Here is a 19,960-nt window from a genome sequence, read left to right as displayed (position 1 = left end):
AGGTCATTGCTAAGTCGCTATCTGGCCATGCCCTTCTCCCCCAGGGGATATACTTACCTTTATGCCCCTAGTGAGATCCCCATGGCAGGTTCACTACTGAGTGAACCTGTTGTAAACCATGCCCATGTGACATCACGTGGACGTGTTTTGAAAATACGGCGTGGGGTCATGTTAACAATACTTAAATCTATTACAATATATGTAAATCAGATTCCTGCCTGGGTACCTGATGACGTCACCGGCAAGGGGTGGGAAAGATCCAAAATTGCGCTCTCGTCGGCGAGATCTGCAACTTCCGGATCTTCAGCCTGCTCCGGCATCCCCATAGACAGAAGGAGTGGGCTCAAGATCGCCCCTATTATTTTCCACTAAAATAAACCCTTCCACTATGTTTTCAAAAAAAGTCCTTTCACGACAGCCTGTGATGATAATATTCTAGTAATATATTTTATGTTTAAGGGCAATGTTTTTAAAATTCAACTTTTTCTTCAGGCAGCCAGGGTGTCTGGAAAACATTTAGCCTAAGGGTTGTGAAAGCAAGCTTAATAACAACTCATTTTAGCTAGGAATGTGTTACTTTGAGATGTGCTGGTGTTTGTACAAGAAGTTCCCCAGCGATTTCTGACTAGGTTGATTGACAGGGTCATGTGACATTGTGGTTTATTTGCAATCCTTGATTTATGTGCAGAAGAGAAACGGGCAAGAAAAGAAAGGAGTTGGAGTTTGACTGTTCTGGTTGAAATTAAGAGAATTTTTATAGGCTTTTGAAAGCTCTATATCTCTGGAAACTCCAAAGCTGCCCATATTCATTATAGCAAACATATTGGTGATGTGGGTTTTAAGATTCTAAGAAGAACGTTGGTTATTTGGAACTGCAATAGCTATAAGTTAGAAATTTGTGATTTTTTTCATGTTTAAAGATTATTAATTGTTAAGAGTTAAACTGTCTATTTTGTTATAGTTATATTTAAACTGTTATGAATAAAGTGTGTTTCACTAAAAGATCCTTAATTGGTCAGTGAAAGTAACCTTTCCTCACATTAATACCAAAATAGAAAAATTGTTGGGTCTAGTCTGGTTTCATAATATGCACTGGGTTCTGGTTTGGGACCCTAACAAACAAAATAGAAGAGATATTCTTTCAGACCCATTAAAGTATCCATAACATAAACTGTCGGGCACCTGAAACCTCTAAACCTTAGGTAAATAATCATTGTGAAATTGACTGCAGAGATCAGAAAGACAGAGCTGTCAATCAAGTAATGGTTTCTCTGGGGCTCAGGTGTTTCATCAGCATAATGGTTTTCTGGGCTCTCAGACAAGCCACGTCAAGTATTCTTGGCTGACAAATTTATAATTCCTCCTAATTTTGCTGAGGAAAATGGTTAAACTTTGATGTTTTAAAACAAAACTTGATGGATGACATGCATTAGGCTATGTACAATGTTGATCAAGACATATTAAGCCCAGTGAACTGAATAAGTCCAGTGAGCAAAATATTACATAAATTGTGGAAATATGTTTTGCAAAAAAGCCAACCTGGAAATGGTAATGTAGAACATACCCGTCAAGTGTTCTTAGAGGTCTTCTGTATCTTGAAAAGTAACCCTGGTGAGTAATTAAATGTTTTTATAGTGAAACGGATAATTTCAATCTTCCTTAGATTCCAGGGTCATGCCAGAGGATTTCAGATTTTAAAAACTTCTGAGTTCAGAATTTTAAATGTTACATCAATAATCCCAGCAACTACAGGGCAGTCAGTTTAACCTTGGTGGTGGGAAAGCTTTTAGAAACAATAATCTAGAACTAAATTAACACTCACTGAGACAATTGCATCTTAATAAGGAGAGGGGAGAGGTGGCAATGTCACTAGACGAGCAACCCAGGGGCCCAGACTAATGCTCTGGGCAGCTAGTGGAATTTATATTCAGTTAATAAATCTGAAATTAAAAGCTAGCCCGTTATGGAAGGAAATCTACCGTCCTTACCTGGCCTGGCCCACAGCAATGTGGTTGACTCTTAACTGCCCTCTGAAATATGGCTTAGCAAGCCACTCAGCTTTGTAAACTGCTACAGAAAAGTCAACAAGGAACAAAACCAGACTGACCTCCCAGCATTGACCTAGGCACCAGAAACAACAATGGCAGGCCCAGCCCTGTCGACCCTGCAGGGTCCTCCTTGCTAACAACTGGGAGCTTGTGCTAAAATTGGGAGAGCTGTCCCACAGACCAGTCAAGCAACAGCCTGACAGAGTCATTTTCATCGAATCATACCTTACAGTGTCCCAGATGCCACAATCACCATCCCTGGGTATATCATACAAACAGGCAAATTGGGAGCAGGAGAAGGCCACTTAGCCCCTCGAGGCCCGCTGATCTGATTGTAACTTCGACCTCACCCCCGATAACTCTTCACTCCCTTGTCAATTAAGAATCTATCTAGCTCTGCCTTAAAAATATTCAAAGACTCTGCTTCCACTGCCTTTGAGGAAGAGAGTTCCAGAGACTCATGACCCACTGAGAGAAAACAATTTTCCTCATCTCATAGAATCCCTACAGTGCAGACAGAGGCCATTTGGTCTATCTAGTCTGCACTCTCCGACAGAGCATCTTACCCAGGCCCTATCCCCGTAACCCCACATATTTACCCCGCTAATCCCCCTAACCTACACATCTTGGGACACTGAGGGGCAATCTAGCATGGACAATCCACTTAACCTGCATATCTTTGGACTGTGGGAGGAAACCGGAGCATCCAGAGGAAGCCCACAGAGACATGGGGAGAACCTGCAAACTCCACGCAAGGCTGGAATTGAACCCAGATCCCTGCACTGTGAGGCAGCAGTACCAACTAATGTCATCTTTGTCTTAAATGAGTGACTCCTTGTTTTTAAGTAGGGACCCCTAGTTTTAGATTTTTCAACAAGAGGAAACATCCTCTCCACATCCACCCTGTCAATACCCCCCAGGATCTTAAAGGTTTTGATCAAGTCACCTCTTACTCTTCTAAACTCTAATGAAAACGAACCTAACCTCTCCCACCTTTCCTCATAAAACAACCCACCCATTCTTGGGATTCGTCTAAACCTTCTCTGAACTGCTTCTAATGCATTTACATCATTCCTTAAATAAGGAGACCAATATTGTACACAATACCCCAGATGTGGTCTCACCAATGCCCTGTACAATTGAAGCATAAGCTCCCTACTTTTTTAATCAATTCCCCTCATAGATCCACCAAAGATGGCAGCAGAGGGATATACAGTCGGGAGGGAGTTGCCCCAGGAGTCCTCAACATTGATTCTACACCCTATAAATCACATGGCATTAGGTATATCATCTACAAGGCACAAGTCAAAAGTGTAATGGAATACTCTCTACTTGCCTGGATGAGTGCAGCTCCAACAACACATTCAGGCTTAGGCTATTAAGTGGCAAGTAACATTCGTGCCACAGAAGTGCCAGGCAATGACCCTCTCCAACAAGACAGAATCTAACCATCTCCCCTTGACATACATTGGCATTACCATTGCTGAATCCGCCACTATCAACATCCTGAGGGGCCATTGACCAGAAACTGAACTGGACTAGCCATATAAACAGTGTCGCTACAAGAGTAAGTCAGAGGCTAGGAATTCTGCAGAGAGTAACTCACCTCCTGACTCTCCAAAGCCTGGCCATCACCTACAAGGCACAAGTCAAAAGTGTAATGGAATACTCTCTACTTGCCTGGATGAGTGCAGCTCCAACAACACTGAAGAAGTTCAACACCATCCAGGTCAAAGCAGCTCATTTGACTGGCATTCCATTCACTACCTTAAACATTCACTCCCTCCAGCACTGATGCACAATGGCAGCAAAATTACAAGATAGTTTTGCCAAGGCTCCTTCAACAGCATCTTCCAAATCGATGACCTCTACCACATAAGAACACTGTCACCTGCAAATTCGCCTCCAAGCCACACGCCATCCTGATTTGGAACTATATCACCCTTCCTTCACTCTCACTGGGTCAAAATTCTGAACCTCCCTTTCTACCAGCACTGTTGGTGTATCTACACTACAGTTCAAGAAAGTAGCTCGCCACCACCATGTCAAGGAAAATTAGGGTGGGCAATAAATGCTGGCCTGGCCAGTATACACCCACATCCCAGGAAAAGAATGGATAAAAAGAACTCAGCCTGGATTTTTTGAAAGGCAAATTGAGTTTAACTAACTTGGTTGAGTTTTTGGATAAGGTAAAAGTCTGGGTTGATGTGGATAATAGAATCATAGAATCACAGAAACCCTACAGTACAGAAAGAGGCCATTCGGCCCATCGAGTCTGCACCGACCGCAATCCCACCCAGGCCCTACTCCCATATCCCTACATATTTTACCCGCTAATCCCTCTAATCTACGCATCCCAGGACACTAAGGGGCAATTTTTTTAGCATGGCCAACCAACCCAACCCGCACATCTCTGGACTGTGGGAGGAAACCGGAGCACCCGGAGGAAACCCACGCAGACACGAGGAGAACGCGCAAACTCCACACAGAGTATATGTATATCTAAAAGGCATTTGCTAAACTACTACATAATAGGCTTGCAAATAAAGTTGGTTAGATGGATAGATTGGAGGATTTATGCCTTTTCTCCTTAAAGAAGGATGAGGAGACTTGATAGAATTGTTCAAAATCGTGAGGGGTGTAGACAGAATAGAGAGAAACTGTTCCCAGTGGCTGAAGAGTCGAGAACCAGAGAACACATTTAAAGTGATTACTGAAAGAGCCAAAAGTGACATGTGGAAAATCTTTTTCTTTCAGTGAGTGGTTAGGATCTGGAGTCCATTGCTTGAAAGGATAATGGAGTCATGTTCAATCATGACTTTAAAAAGGAAAATTGGATAAGCACCCGAAGGGAAAAAATTGTAGTGATATGGGGAAAGGACAAGGGAACGGAACAAGCTAAATTTCTCTTCTGGACAACCATCATAGACACAAAGGCCAAATGGCCTCCTTCTATGCTTAACCATTCTATGATTCCAGAAGTTAGCATATTAAACTCCTATTGATATGCACTTAAGAGGCAATGGAGCCATATTTTTCTCTATAAGGTGATGAGAATAACTATAAATAATATCTTTCATTGTTATTCATCCATTGTTTAATCCATCTGCTCATTTGGACATTTTATTTGTGACAATGAATCATAACATCTTTCAAAACCGCAGACGCAGTCGCAAAATCAGGGCAGATGTGCTCAAGTTCTTGTGGCCAGGTTTGAACCCACCACATTCTGGGCCAGAGTGTGACCCACAAAATTATCTATGCTATTGAATCAAGCAGGCAATGACAGATATTCAGGACCAAGCTGTTATGAAAGCTCCACACCACTTCATCATATTGATCTCCGAGGTGAGATTATATTGCACCAATCAATGTGTCTGCTGTCATTGCACTGTAGAATTCTATTATTCTGCAAGACGTGTAATGGCCCCTCCCCCTATTTTATTTGGGAAAGGTCTTTGGGCTTGTCTGGCCACATGGTTAAGGGAGCCATGTTTGTACCTGTTTTTAAAAGTTACAGAAGAAGCTCTTTGGATCAGACAAGCACCATCATTTGAAAGACCATCTGAAAAACCAACAACCCAGCTGCAACTGAATGCAGCCAAGGTAAAACAGCTATACCTTGAAGGAGGGCGAGTTAAGGACTCTTCGCCAAACCTATTCCACCTTCAAGTTCACCTGACCTCCAGACAATTCAACTACAAGAAACCTCACAGCTTATTGTGAATCCTCTGCTTTTACATAATCTCCACTCCAGCTATACCATTAGTTCAGCTCAGAAAATACAGAAAGAGACTAACATCACTTTAAATTTGTTTTTCCTCATCTGTATTGATTCTTTGTGTGTGTGATAGTATGTGAGAAACGTCATGTTAAAACGTCAGGGGCAAGAATATGATAATGAGTAATCTTTTTTAGAATTCACTATAACTTGCTGCTGGAAATTATTTAAATTGGGACAAACAACTCTGAGGATGAGAACAGCTATTAACCTCACACATATGAAAAAACCTTTGATCACAGCTAACAATAAAGACTCAGGGCAGAATTCTCCCATCTGGGACTAGGTTTGATGGTTGGGGTGGGTACAGGGGGTGTTTCCCACTGCGGAGGTCATTGGTAAACCACACCATATCTTCCGCCCCAACCTCATTAATCACACATCCGAGGGTTTAGCGTCATATTCAATGGTGGGGCGAGCTTGATTGCTTTCATATCTAGGTGCCATGTTTAGTGGACACCCAACACCATTGACCTGTTGAAAGACAAAGATGAAAAAGAAGGTGGATCGCCAGGAACACTCTGAGGTGGGAAGATCAACCTCCTCAATGACACTGAAGCTAGAAGATCCACTTGCAGATACTCCCTCACCTACTGTTGTGTGTTCCTGGATTACTGGTGGCCTCCATCCCGAACTCCAGAGGCAGCCCCAGGCATTTCTCAGGTACATCCCGACTTCTGCAAGCCATGTTGTTCCAGATGTGTCCTGGACTGATGTGTTTTCCCGCTGGGGTCATGGAGAATCTGGCATGGGGGTAAGATTCTACTCGGGCCTTCGTCTGCATCCCTGCACATTAGTTTCACACCAGCGACCAATCGGTTTCTCAATCCGCCGTGTTGGGCACCAGTGGAAGCTCCGGCAGGAAATTCACTCCAGTGTAAAAGCAATTCTTGGGATTCCCACCAAATTCTACACCCCCCCATACCCCACTGGGGTCATGGGAGAATTCCATCCATAAATGTTGTCCATGACAACCCATATAATGACAATCTAGCAAAACCTGGTCTATATAACAACAGGAGGGCTAAATTCTGTCTAATCAGCCTGCCATACTTTTCGGAGAAAGTGACATCCCCATTGGAACAGTGGAAAACCTCATTAACTGTTATAGTTCTAAAAAGCATTTGTAAAAAATCTGCAAGCAAATCTTGGCCGAAGGTTACAGTCATGGCAGATTCCAAAAAAACAGGATTAAAAACAAAAGGGTAAGAAGCGACAGAAATGATGTTGCGTGGTAGGTGAAGGAATACGATGGAGTTCTTCAGGGATTGGTGAATGATTCTAATTTATGTTAATGGCATGAATTTAGAATCAAATGGCAAGCGAATCAAATTTGCAGATGATGCCAAATTGGAGTGCACGTGCAATTGAATCTGAAGGCACTGCCAAGAAACTACACAATGAGTTGGTTTAAATCTATGAATGGGCAGACCATACAGATGAAATTCAGTGCAGATGAGCGTAATACCTTGCACACTGGAAAAGAAATGATGGTTGGCATGCCTGCTCTACGAATGTTGTTAAATGAACTAAAGATGCAGCTGAAAGAAATTGAAGATGTGTGTGGGGCAAGGGGTTGGGGGAGGTGGGGGCTGGGGAAGGGTTATGCTTGTAGGATAATTTAATATTGAAGTGTCAAAAATCTAGTAGTTAGAATCCCTACTATGCAGAAGAGACCATTCGGTCCATCGAGTCTGCACTGGCTCTCTGACAGAGAATCTTATCCAAGTTCTCTGCCACGCCCTATTCCCATACATTTATCATGACTAATCCATCTAACCTAGACGTCTTTGGACACTAAGGGGCAATTTAGCATGGACAATCCAGCAAACCTGCACACCTTCGGACTGTGGGAGGAAAGCAGAGCACCGGGAAGAAACCCACGCACAAATGGGGAGAATGTGCAAACTCCATACAGTCACCCAAGGCTGGAATTGAACCTGGGTCCCTAGCACTGTGAGGCAGCAGTGTTAATCACTGTGCTACCATGCCGGCCTTTAAGTTCTATGAATGAGCCAAGTTGGTGGTTACCAGTTTAAAAGAGTGAGATGCATCTAGTGAAGGAAGATATACCTGCCCCCCGCAGCTGTACAAAAATTTCCTTGGTGGTTTCTGGAACAGCAGTAGCAGCATCCCTTTACAGACCACTGAGTACACTTCACACCATTTCACACAAGTGGGCGAAGCATGCATGGCGCAGAAGTCACTACTGAAAATGCATGACAAATTTTTGGATAGATTGGGATAGAATCATGTAATGGCAGGCCACAAAGCTGGTCAACAGAAAAACAATGGGGCAGCATAGTCAACTGGGTCGAATGCAATGGCAAAGTCATGAGGGATGGTTAAAATCATACAATTTGCATCTGTTCAAAAGCAGTTTGACTCTTCTCTCAGCTTAGATGTCACTAAACTAAGTGTATTTGTATTGAGTTAAGTTTGGGACGAAAGTACTGGTTGTTGGTCCCTTGTGACTGGATATGTATTTTGACAGATTTTTCAAGTAAGAATAGTTTGGATGGATGAGCTCAAATGAACCAAGTGGAATTTCTCTTCTGGCCTTGCATTAAATCACATTTTCACTTTCACAAGTGGCTGAAACAGAGACAGTTCCAAATGGAGTGCAAATTTATTAAAATGTCCAACATGTACATATTTATATCAATGCTTCAGTAAATGTATAACCACACACTTACAGAAACATTTGAGATGTATGGATGGAAATAACAAACAAATGAAATAAAAGGAAGATTAGGTAGGGACTGTGCACTACAATTAATATCAACAAGGGCCAGAATTGCATGCACCTTTGAAGTACATCCCAGAGTAGTTCTTCCACTCATGTGCTCTACTTTGTTCACAATTAGAAGCATCATCCAATATTTATCAAAACTATGCTTTTCAAGATGATCAACAGATACATTAAGAGGCTGTGTGAGGCATTTGGATATTTGAACTATCCAGCTGTGCAGACTTCAGATATGAGCTATTATTTTAGCAGCAGTTCATCTTTATATATCAACACATTGAAAAATAACAATCAATCTTTCAGAGCGCAAATCAGTGCTGACAGTTTTCCAGTGTCAGAGGTAAAGCATCAAATTCCCAATGCTGTTGGGGATGATAATATCAATATAACAAGAACTGTGTCAGTGTAGAGGCAGAATGTCATACTTAAATACTATAAATTGATACATATATGGATAAATGTCAAGCCTGATGGGTTGGTTCACACTTCAGGGGGCCTCATAATTACCTCAAGCAGAAAACATGTACAGTGTGTGAGAATATGACTATAGCCAGTCTGGGTATTTTATATGGATCTATTTTGGTACAAGGTGTTAATGAAGCTGAGTTCATTTCTATCTGTGAATCAAATTGAAACATTCATAAAAGAAAGTTAAGAGGTCAATTTTAATTGTTTCTCCCAGGATGGAAACAGACAGCATTGGGTCACACTTCTTGCTTTGACAGTTAAAACCGAGCCAATTTCTTCCAGGCTCCCTTGATAACACACTGGGGGTCATTTTCATTTTGCATGACGGTGTAAATTGGCCAATGACGAACCAGCAAATCACTTCACATCGCTTCCGATTTTAATTTTGATTTGATTGACTTCATTGGAAATAAAAATCCATTTAGATATTCACTGTCACGCATTAACACACAAGCTTAAATTACCCTGTAAGTCTAGCCAATTAATAAATAAGGCATACACAGTTGAAAGGCCCAGGTTCAGTCCCTGGTTTGTGCTACATTAGCTAATGTCAGTCAAGATGACAGCTGGAATGCTCACGCTGGCCTCAATGCTATACTAGGTTAAAGTATATAGATCGGCTACAGTCCGTGCTCCTGACTGCTTTCCAGTGCCCGCTGATAGAACTGTATGTGTAGATATTGGGTGAAGGTGGAATTAGACATAGCTGTTGTGCCCCTATACTCAAACAAACTGGCAGTACTAAATTTCAAATGCTCACATATTAATATCAATGGGCACCAGGCATCCATAGTTGCTTGTGTTCAAGAAAGGCGAAGGGGAGAAAACTGGCAAAAGAAACAAAATTAAAACATCCTTACCAAGCTCCACATCCTGGTCATCTGTGATGATAAGAATGATGTTGGGTCTGATGTTTCTTCGGTCTCGCTGCACACGTCCTTTAAACCGCTGTGGTTTTAAGTTTGAACCAAGGACTCCTATCAATTCAGCACTTAGCACAGCCAAAAGCAGAATAAGTGATGAGAGTTTCATTATGTCAGCTTGCTTGAGATCACAATAAGGAAAGAAGAGCCTCTTTGGTTTCACCACCTCTTACCGGGTGATCTGAAATTAAATGAAGCAAATGAGAAGAATCGGCTTGAATATAATGAAACTTACGCAGTGGTTGACAGGATGTTTAAATGAAGACATTTCCTGGCATTTCAAACTTTATTAACCACAAAAGAGTTGCCCAGAAAGCAAAAATGTAATTAAAGAACAGCTTTGATGTGAAATTCTGTATGAACAAATTAAACCACTGCAATAAACAATGAACTGAAATAAATATGTAAAATGCCTTTTCCAGAAATTCTTTATCAGGTCACAGCGACATTGCAATGCAGCAATGACCAGAGCTGCAACAGAAACTTTGGTTACTCCAAAGACCAAGATGAAGCCACAAAATATGTTAACGCATGTTTTAGATTAATCAACCAAAATATTCACAATGATTCACTGAACAATTCTCTTTTTTATCCATAAACAACCACAAAAACATATCGCTTTTATGAGTCTATAGCTTATATGAAATTCTTCATAAACTGTGATAACTGGAATCTTTGCCGATTTTGATATTCAGTGTCAGAACCCTGGCTTTGCACCTGCATGGCACTAATCCTTTCACTTGTTTCACTTCTCCAGTGCTATCACGCAGTGATGCACATTCTGAAACTACCTTTCCAACAAGAAACACATTGAGTGACAGTGATCCACACTGCTGAAACCTCGAACTGTACATCAGGCACCAACAATCCAGTCAATGTGAACTCACAGTGCCATGAACTTTTGCTGAGCTCCTGAAGGTACGTGCAGACTCTGCACACATATATGCACACCCGCATTTATACTCATGCAATAATCAGCTCCCACCATTCAAAGAGCCTTAGTTCCATGCACAGGGGGAGGGGAGAAGGGGGATGATTTAGCCACAAATCCATCTAAATCCATCTGCTACAGAATTGATTGATTGGGCCTAAGACCAAAGGTAACTTACTCCACTTTGACATTTCTTGCATTCAGCTGTCACGCTGGCAGCTTTGCACATTTAAGAATTCACTTGGATTGAAAATTGAATGAGTGTATAGTTCAAAGTGATTAGTGACTTACTAAAAGGCTATTTAACAAAGGCATTTAAGGCAAGCACGCACATTTATACCATTTCCGTTTAAAGGGCAAAAGTCCATTATAATTTAACACTTGCAAGCATGGTAATTAGGAGATGGCACATGAATTTCACCATCAAATGCTCTAAATGAACATTTAATGAGTTTCATCCAAAGATCGGGTTCTCACACCTGGGATTTTGCCCTTGTTCTCTCGTATGAATAGCCACTATTACAGCAGCCAGTGCCGAGAGATCAAAGCTACTTAAATAAAAGGAACAAAAAACACACAGCTTGTACTAAAGATACCATTAATAAAAAAAAAGATGCCAGCATACGTGTGGTTGAAGCAAAACCCATTACTGAAAGAGATGAACCGATTCATTAAGACAGCAAAAGAAAAATCTCTCCATCTTCATGGATTCCCCATTACCTTTAGTTCTTTTTGACGGAACTTCAAACCCTGGAAGGTTTACAGGAGGAGGTCAGTAAAGATTCTGAAAATCTGGAACACGTTATTATTACAGCTGCATTACTAAGTAGCACTGCATGCAGTAGCTATTGCAGGGCTGATCACTGCCCATTCTACAAGCTTCAGTGGTCAAGCAGACTGCCTTGCACTTAATGGATAAGTGATTGATGCTACTGGTTTTTATACAGTATAGCTACCACTCGAGTAATGAACACAGTAGTCGGGCCAAGAGCAGAACCGTGTTGTTGAAGTCTTTAAATTCATAAAGGAAGAATAAAAATTGATTAAATGTTAAAAGAAAATCAACATAGTATCTTCCAACAGAGAGTGGGTGTTAAACTCTCCATCTAACACTGCTATCTGTACAAAAATACTGTTGATGGACAGCGCAGTACAAAAAATAATCTCTTCAAAGTCTTGAAGCATTCACTTGATGGTTTGTGATGATACTTAAAAGTACGCATATACTGTTGCTGCACATTATCCCATTGTAAGAACTATACTGCAGCTATAGACGAAAGATTAGCATTTACTTGGCTACAATTGCAAAAAACTCTCACTCAACACAACTCTACAATAATGCACTACAAAAAAAGCCCATCAAATGTCAGCAGCATATACACAAGTTTCCAGGATGCTGAGAAAACCAAGTATAAGATTCTTCAATAACACTTACACTTAAAAAAATGAACCAGACTTCTGGAAATGAAAATGTTCGGTTGATATGTGCACTGAGCCTCACTGCCTGCATTTGGTGATGTTCAGCAAACTTTGCAGACACTGTTGACCCAACTACTGCAGTTATTCAGACTGCATTGAGTAAACACTGACTTTAAATAAACCCCCACGGTATGTGGTTCAAATGCCAGACAATCATACCTCAGTTGACAATGCAAAAGAAAGGAACATCATTGCCAAAGCAACTGGCTTTGGGCTTTTTAATTCAGCCGTACAGTTCTGAAGCCTGAAGCATCATTTTTGAGCTGGAGGAGAGCCAGAGATACCTGGGATGAAGTTGTTCAGCTGTGAGAGACGAAGATCCATATCACACAACTTCAAGCATGGACAATTCTCCATTCAATGCTGACCTTTTCAAACCTGACATCCCCACACAGACCAGCTTCCTGCTGCAGTAGGAAATAAAGCTGCAGAATTAATACTGACAAAGTGTTGCGCTTGTCTTCAGGGACATGAGTGTCAGTATTTTTGTACAGGATGCTATGAGACAGCCTCCTAGCACTTCACAAGTCTCTGAAACCCATTCCCTTAAACGAAAGCAGAAACACTGAAGGCATATCAGACAATGGCATGGCTTTGCAGCTAAAAAAATTGCTCCAAAACCAAGTCACTGATGGACAGATAACAGTATTACAACAATCTGAGCTTATTCTGCCAACACTGCACTATAATTATTTACTGCTGTCTCATCCAAACAATATACCTAGTTACAGAATCTGTTCACAAACCTTAGCAACCACCAGGGTCACTGTTCTATTTCACATACAATGATGATATGCTCCTATTTTCCAAAACTATTTTAATACTCTTTTACAAACACTTCAATCATCCTCTGTTCTTTGGAGCTTATCTTGTATGTTTTATGGGATAGAACCTTTCAATTGGAGAAGCTTCATTGTCTGTAGCAGCCAAACCTTCTGTATAACATAAATATTAAAAATCATACATTTGAAAAACTTCTTATTTACCAAAATGGCTAACTATCTGGAGTGCAACGACAAACCTCCCAGCTTATTTTCTCAACTGCAGACTGAATCCACTCTCCGTCCCCTCCACCCTTTCCCTACAACAAGTTTGAAGTATTTGCGGATTTCTTTGTCACTGGGATTGAGACAATCCAATCAGCTGCTTCTGTCATGTTCTTCCCTTCCACTAGCCTGCCTGGCTTAACTTCCTTTAATGCTCCCCATTACCCCTAAACTTGCATCTTTCTCCAGTTCCTTTCCTATCCTTTTTCATGCCCTCTCTGAGCACAGCTTGTCCTTGGGATCCATCTCCTATTCCCTTGACCCTATTCCTATTAAACTGCTGACAACCCAACTCCGCGCCCCCCCCCCCCCCCCCCCCCGCCCCCGGCCCCCAGATATTGCTCATGGTTTACCCTCTCTTCCTGTGTTGCCCTCCTCTCTTTTTTTATAGAATCCCTACAGTGCAGAAGGAGGCCATTCAACCCATTGGATCTGCACCAACAACAATCCTACCCATGCCCCATCCCTGTAACCCCATGTATTTACCCTGCTAATTTATCCTGTTACTAAGGGGTAATTTACCATGGCCAATCAACCTACCCTACACATCTTTGGACCGTGGGAGGAAACCAGAGCACCCAGAAGAAACCCACGCAGGGACAGGGAGAACATGCAAACTCCACACAGACAGTGACCCAAGCCAAGAATCGAACCCAAATCCCTGGAGCTGTGAGGCAGCAGTGCTAACGACTGTGCCACCCAAATCTGCAATCATCACCCCTCCCCTCAAAAAGCAAAACCATTGCCCTATCTCCAACCTCCCTTTCCTCTCCAAAGCCTTTGAATATGCTTTCACCTCCCAAATCTGTTCCCATAATTCCCTGAGCTCCATTTTTGAATCTCTCCAATCAGGTTTCTGCCCCTACTACATAACCAAAATGGTTCTTATCAAAGTCACAAATGATATCCAGTGTGACTATGACAAAGGTAAATTTTCACTCCTTCTTGTACTGTCTGCAGCCTTTTACTCGTTAACCACACCATCCTTCTCCAGTGCACCTTCTCTGTCATCCAGCTCGGCGGACAGCTCTCATGTAGTTCGATTCTTATCTATCTAACTGTAGCCAGAAAATCACTTGCAAAGGCTTCTCTTCCTGTTTCTGCATTGTTACGTCTGGTGTCCCTCAGTGATGAATCCTTGGCCCCCGCCTGTTTCTAATCTACATGCTTCCCCTTTGCGACACCATGTGAAGGCACAACATTAGTTTTCACATAACAAAGAACAAAGAATAGTACAGCACAGGAAACAGGCCCTTCGACCCTCCGAGCCTGTGCCGCTCATTGGTCCAACTAGACCATTCATTTGTATCCCTCCATTCCCAGACTGCTCATGTGACTATCCAGGTAAGTCTTAAACGATGCCAGCGTGTCTGCCTCCACCACCCTACTTGGCAGCGCATTCCAGACCCCCACCACTCTCTGTGTAAAAAACGTCCTTCTGATATCCGAGTTATACCTCGCCCCTCTCACCTTGAGCCCGTGACCCCTCATGATCGTCACCTCCAACCCGGGAAAAAGCTTCCCACTGTTCACCCTATCTATACCCTTCATAATTTTGTACATCTCTATTAGGTCTCCCCTCATTCTCCGTCTTTCCAGGGAGAACAAGCCCAGGTTACCCAATCTCTCCTCATAGCTAAGACCCTCCATACCAGGCAACATCCTGTAAACCTTCTCTGCACTCTCTCTAAAGCCTCCACGTCCTTCTGGTAGTGCGGCGACCAGGACTGGACGCAGTACTCCAAATGTGGCCTAACTAGCGTTCTATACAGCTGCAACATCAGACTCCAGCTTTTATACTCTATACCCCGTCCTATAAAGGCAAGCATACCATATGCCTTCTTCACCACCTTCTTCACCACCTTCTCCACCTGTGCTGCCACCTTCAAGGATTTGTGGACTTGCACACCTAGGTCCCTCTGTGTTTCTATACTCTTGATGGCTCTGCCATTTATTGTATAACTCCTCCCTACATTAGTCCTTCCAAAATGCATCACTTCACATTTATCTGGATTAAATTCCATCTGCCATTTCTCCGCCCAATTTTCCAGCCTATCTATATCCTGCTGTATTGTCCGACAATGTTCATCGCTATCCGCAAGTCCAGCCATCTTCGTGTCATCCACATGTTTGCTGATGACACCCAGATCCACCACACCAGCACTTCTCTCAGCTCCTGCACTGTTGCTGAATTATCAGACTGCTTATCTGACATCCAGGACAGGTTGTGCAGAAATTTCTTCCTATTAAATATTGTGAAGACTGAAGCCATTGTTTTCCATTCCCACTCCAAACTCCATTTTCTAACTACTGATTCCATTGCAATCTCTAATAACAGTCTGAGATTAAACTAGTTGTTTTTTTCACAACTTAGGTGTCACATATGATCCTGAGATGAGCTTCCAAACTCACATATGCCATCTCTAAGGCCACTCTTCTCCACCTCCACAACATTCCTCCGGTCTGAAAGATCGTGCTGGTGAGGTCCATTGGCCATGCTAAATGCTTCCTCAGTTACCCGAACAGGCGCTGGACTGTGACAACTAAGGGGTTTTCACAGTAACTTCATTGCAGTGTTAATGTAAGCTTACTTGTTACATTAATAAATAAAAAATGAAACCTTCACCCTCGCCTCAGCTCATCTGATGCTGAAAACCTTTGTTCCCTATTCCAATGTACTCCTGGTTGGTCTCCCACATTCTACCCTCCGCAAACCTGAGGTCATCCAAACTTCTGCTGCCTGTGTCTTAACGTACATCAAGTCCAGTTCTCCTGTCACCCCTGTGCTCATTGCCCTACATTGGCTACAGGTCGAGCAATGTTTTAATTTTAAAGCTCTTATCCATCTTTGCAAATTCCTCTGTAGCCTTTCCCCTGCCTATTGCCGCAATAATCTCCAACCCCCAATCCTTCGAGATATCTGCACTCCGCTCATTCTGGCCTTTTGTACACTCCCAGTCATAATTGCTCCACTGCTGGTTGCCGTGCCTTCAGTTGCCCAGGCCTCAAGCTCTGAAATTCCCTCCTTCTCGACCTCACTTTCCTCCTTTGAGACACTCTTTACAAGTTAACTTGCCCCTGTGATCGAGCTTTTACCAAGCTGACCTCATATCTCCTTACCTGGCTCACTGTCATATTTTGTTTTGTAATGCTCCTGTGACATGCCTTGGAAAGTTTTATTAATAAAGGCACAGTATAAATACAAGCTGTTTTTATTGCTTGAAGTTAGTAATTTGGATTTTAAAGAGGCACAGAGTTCATGAAAAAAATTGGACTCGCTGTTTTTGTTGTTTGGACACTGAGAAAAATAGGGGTCATTGTGGTGGACCTCAGTTGTGCCTTTGTCCTACATGGACCACCGTTGTGTGTGCTTGTCATACCTGGACACATCCCCTTCCAGTTTGGTTCCTCCCCTCGGCACCTAGTATAAAGGTGGCTGTCTCCTCCCCCTTGTTCAGTCCAGGTCGGTTATTTGTTGGGATCTGCTCCTGATTCTGTTGTGAATAAAAGCCTACACTTGTATTGGCACACCGGTAGTCTTTCGCCTTATTGATAGCGCATCAATTTTATTCACAACAGTTTACCAGCATGGAGCAGTTTCTAAAACCCGACAAGTTAGCATTAGACCCTCAAGAGGTTGGAGCCTCTGATAAATTTGATCATTGGTTGGACTGCTTCGAAGCATTCGTCGACACCGCTATGGCCATCGACACCGACGACGCTAAACTCCACGTGCTCCGCGCCCGGGTAAGCGAAGCTGTCTATGGAATCTTCCGGGACGCTGCTACGTACGCGGACGCTATCGAACTCCTAAAAGGGCAGTTCCGAAAGAGCCCTAACGTGGTTTACGCCAGGCATCTCCTAACTACCCGCAAGCAGCAGCCAGGAGAATCGTGCGCCCAATTTCTGCGCGCCCTGCGGGTCCTAGCTCGAGCTTGTGACGTAAGGCTGTTACAGCAGCTCAGAACACAGAGGACCTGATCCACGACGCCTACGTTGCAGGCATTGAGTCTACATACATCCGGCAGCGCCTGCTGGAACAAGATGACCTAGATCTCCGAAGAACAGCCACGATGGCTGAAACGTTAGAAGCGGCCTCTCACAATCTCGAGTCTTACCTTGCATCCCGTTCTACCGACGGCTCCACCGCGACAGCTGTTCCGGCGGGGGGCAAATGTTACTTTTGCGGCCTACCCAAGCACACTCGGCGTCGCTGCCTGGCGAAGGACGCGGTTTGCTCCGGATGCGGTAAGCTAGGCCACTTCGCTAAAGTCTGCCGGGCAAAGCCGCTTCCGAAGCCTCGTGGCGCCATGTGTGTTCCGCGAGCGCAGCCATCTTTAATGCAGGCGGCGGCTGCGCGCGAATCGCCATCTTTAATGCGGTCACCGGAAGTGCGGGAATCGCCATCTTTGATGCGGTCACCGGAAGCGCGGGAATCGCCATCTTTGATGCGGTCACCGGAAGCGCGGGAATCGCCATCTTTGAGACTGGCATCAAGACGCGCTGAGCGAGGAAGCTTTATCCGTGACGTCATCAGACGGCGACGGAGACGGATTCTTCTTTGATTTGATGGTGGCATCGATTTGCCTGGACCAGTCGCAGCCTCATCAACTCTCCAAGTCAATAATGGAGATCAAGGTAAATGGTCATGCAGAAAACTGTCTGTTCGACTGTGGGAGCACAGAAAGTTTTACACACCCTCGCACAGTGCGTCAATATGCCCTTCCCGTGCGACCCTGGAGCCAGACCATCTCCATGGCCTCGAATTCCCACTCGGTGGAGGTCCTCGGGTGCTGCTTGGTGACGCTGACGGTACAGGGCACAGTCTACGAGCGTTTTCGGCTCCTCGTGCTGCCGCGACTCTGCGCAGCTGTACTGCTGGGGTTAGATTTCCTCAGCCATCATAGGAGCGTCACCCTGCAGTATGATGGCCCTTATCCCCCGCTCTCTGTCTGCAAGGTGCCGTCACTGCAGCGCCCCTCGCGCACCACCTGCAGTCTCTCGACCCTCAAGATCACCCCCCCCCCTTATTTGATAACCTCACCCCGGATTGTAGGCCTATAGCCACCAAGAGTAGGCGCTATAGTGCGGATGACCGGGCCTTCATTCGGTCCGAGGTACAACGGTTGCTCCGGGAAGGGATTATCCAGGCCAGCACCAGTCCCTGGAGGGCGCAAGTGGTCGTAGTTAAATCGGGGGAGAAACACCGCATGGTGATTGACTACAGCCAGACCATAAACAGGTATACCCAACTAGATGCGTATCCTCTTCCCCGTATCGCGGACATAGTCAACCGCATCGCGCACTATAGCGTTTTCTCGACGATCGATTTGAAATCGGCTTACCACCAGCTCCCTATCCGCTCGGAGGATCGCTCATATACTGCCTTTGAGGCGGATGGCCGCCTCTACCAGTTCCTCCGAGTCCCCTTTGGTGTCACCAATGGGGTCTCAGTCTTCCAGCAGGCTATGGATCAAATGGTAGACCAGCACGGGCTACGGGCCACTTTCCCGTATCTGGATAACGTCACCATCTGCGGCCATGACCTGCAGGATCATGATGCCAACCTACAAAAATTCCTTCGTACGGCCACTCTCCTGAACCTCACATATAATGAGGCGAAGTGTGTTTTCCGGACACGCTGCCTCGCCATCCTTGGGTATGTGATAGAAAATGGTGTCCTTGGCCCCGACCCAGCCCGTATGCGTCCCCTTATGCAGCTTCCCCTTCCTACTACCCTCAAAGCACTGAGGAGATGCCTGGGCTTCTTCTCCTATTATGCCCAGTGGGTTCCCCGTTACGCGGATAAAGCCCGTCCGCTCCTAAAATCGACCTCTTTTCCCCTGGCGGAGGAGGCCCGTCGGGTCTTCGATGACATCAAAGCGGACATCGCGAAGGCCGCGATGCATGCTGTGGACGAATCCATCCCATTCCAAGTGGAAAGTGATGCGTCTGACTTTGCCCAACCGCCACCCTTAACCAGAGGGGCCGTCCAGTGGCCTTCTTTTCCCAGACCTTACAAGGACCTGAGATTCAGCACTCCTCGGTCGAGAAGGAGGCCCAGGCCATCGTGGAAGCCGTCCGGCACTGGCGCCATTATCTTGCGGGCCAACGATTCACCTTAATTACGGACCAGCGGTCAGTTGCCTTCCTGTTTAACACCAGGCAAAAGGGCAAGATTAAGAATGACAAGATCTTGCGGTGGAGGATTGAGCTCTCCACCTACAGATATGACATCATGTACCGGCCTGGGAAGCTCAATGAGCCCCCAGATGCCCTGTCCCGTGGATCATGTGCCAGCGCCCAACTAGACCAGCTACAGTCCCTCCATAACGACCTCTGTCACCCGGGTGTCACCAGATTTTTCCATTTTGTCAAGTCCCGTAACCTGCCCTTCTCCCTCGAGGAAGTCCGGACGATTACCTGGCAATGCAGGGTCTGCGCTGAGTGCAAACCGCAGTTCTACCGGCCAGGTAGGGCGCACCTTGTAAAGGCCACTCACGCGTTTGAGCGCCTTAGCATTGATTTTAAAGGC

The 19,960-nt window shown here is 44.4% G+C and overlaps 1 protein-coding gene across 2 annotated transcripts in view; it reads right to left on the bottom strand.

Annotated features, from left to right (window-relative positions):
• sulf1 (sulfatase 1) overlaps positions 1–19,960 on the bottom strand; it is a 423,430-nt gene that overhangs the window by 156,162 nt on the left and 247,308 nt on the right. For both annotated transcript variants that reach the window (XM_078217099.1, XM_078217098.1), the window contains one exon: positions 9,907–10,150. In XM_078217099.1, coding sequence (XP_078073225.1) covers positions 9,907–10,078 — 172 coding nt within the window. In that variant the 5' untranslated portion in view covers positions 10,079–10,150. The remainder of the gene's footprint in view (positions 1–9,906; positions 10,151–19,960) is intronic.

Source organism: Mustelus asterias, chromosome 7 (assembly GCF_964213995.1).
Source record: "Mustelus asterias chromosome 7, sMusAst1.hap1.1, whole genome shotgun sequence".
Taxonomy (NCBI): Eukaryota; Metazoa; Chordata; class Chondrichthyes; order Carcharhiniformes; family Triakidae; genus Mustelus; species Mustelus asterias.
Note: the sequence above shows the minus strand (reverse complement) of the source record. Positions and strands in the feature narration are given on the sequence as shown.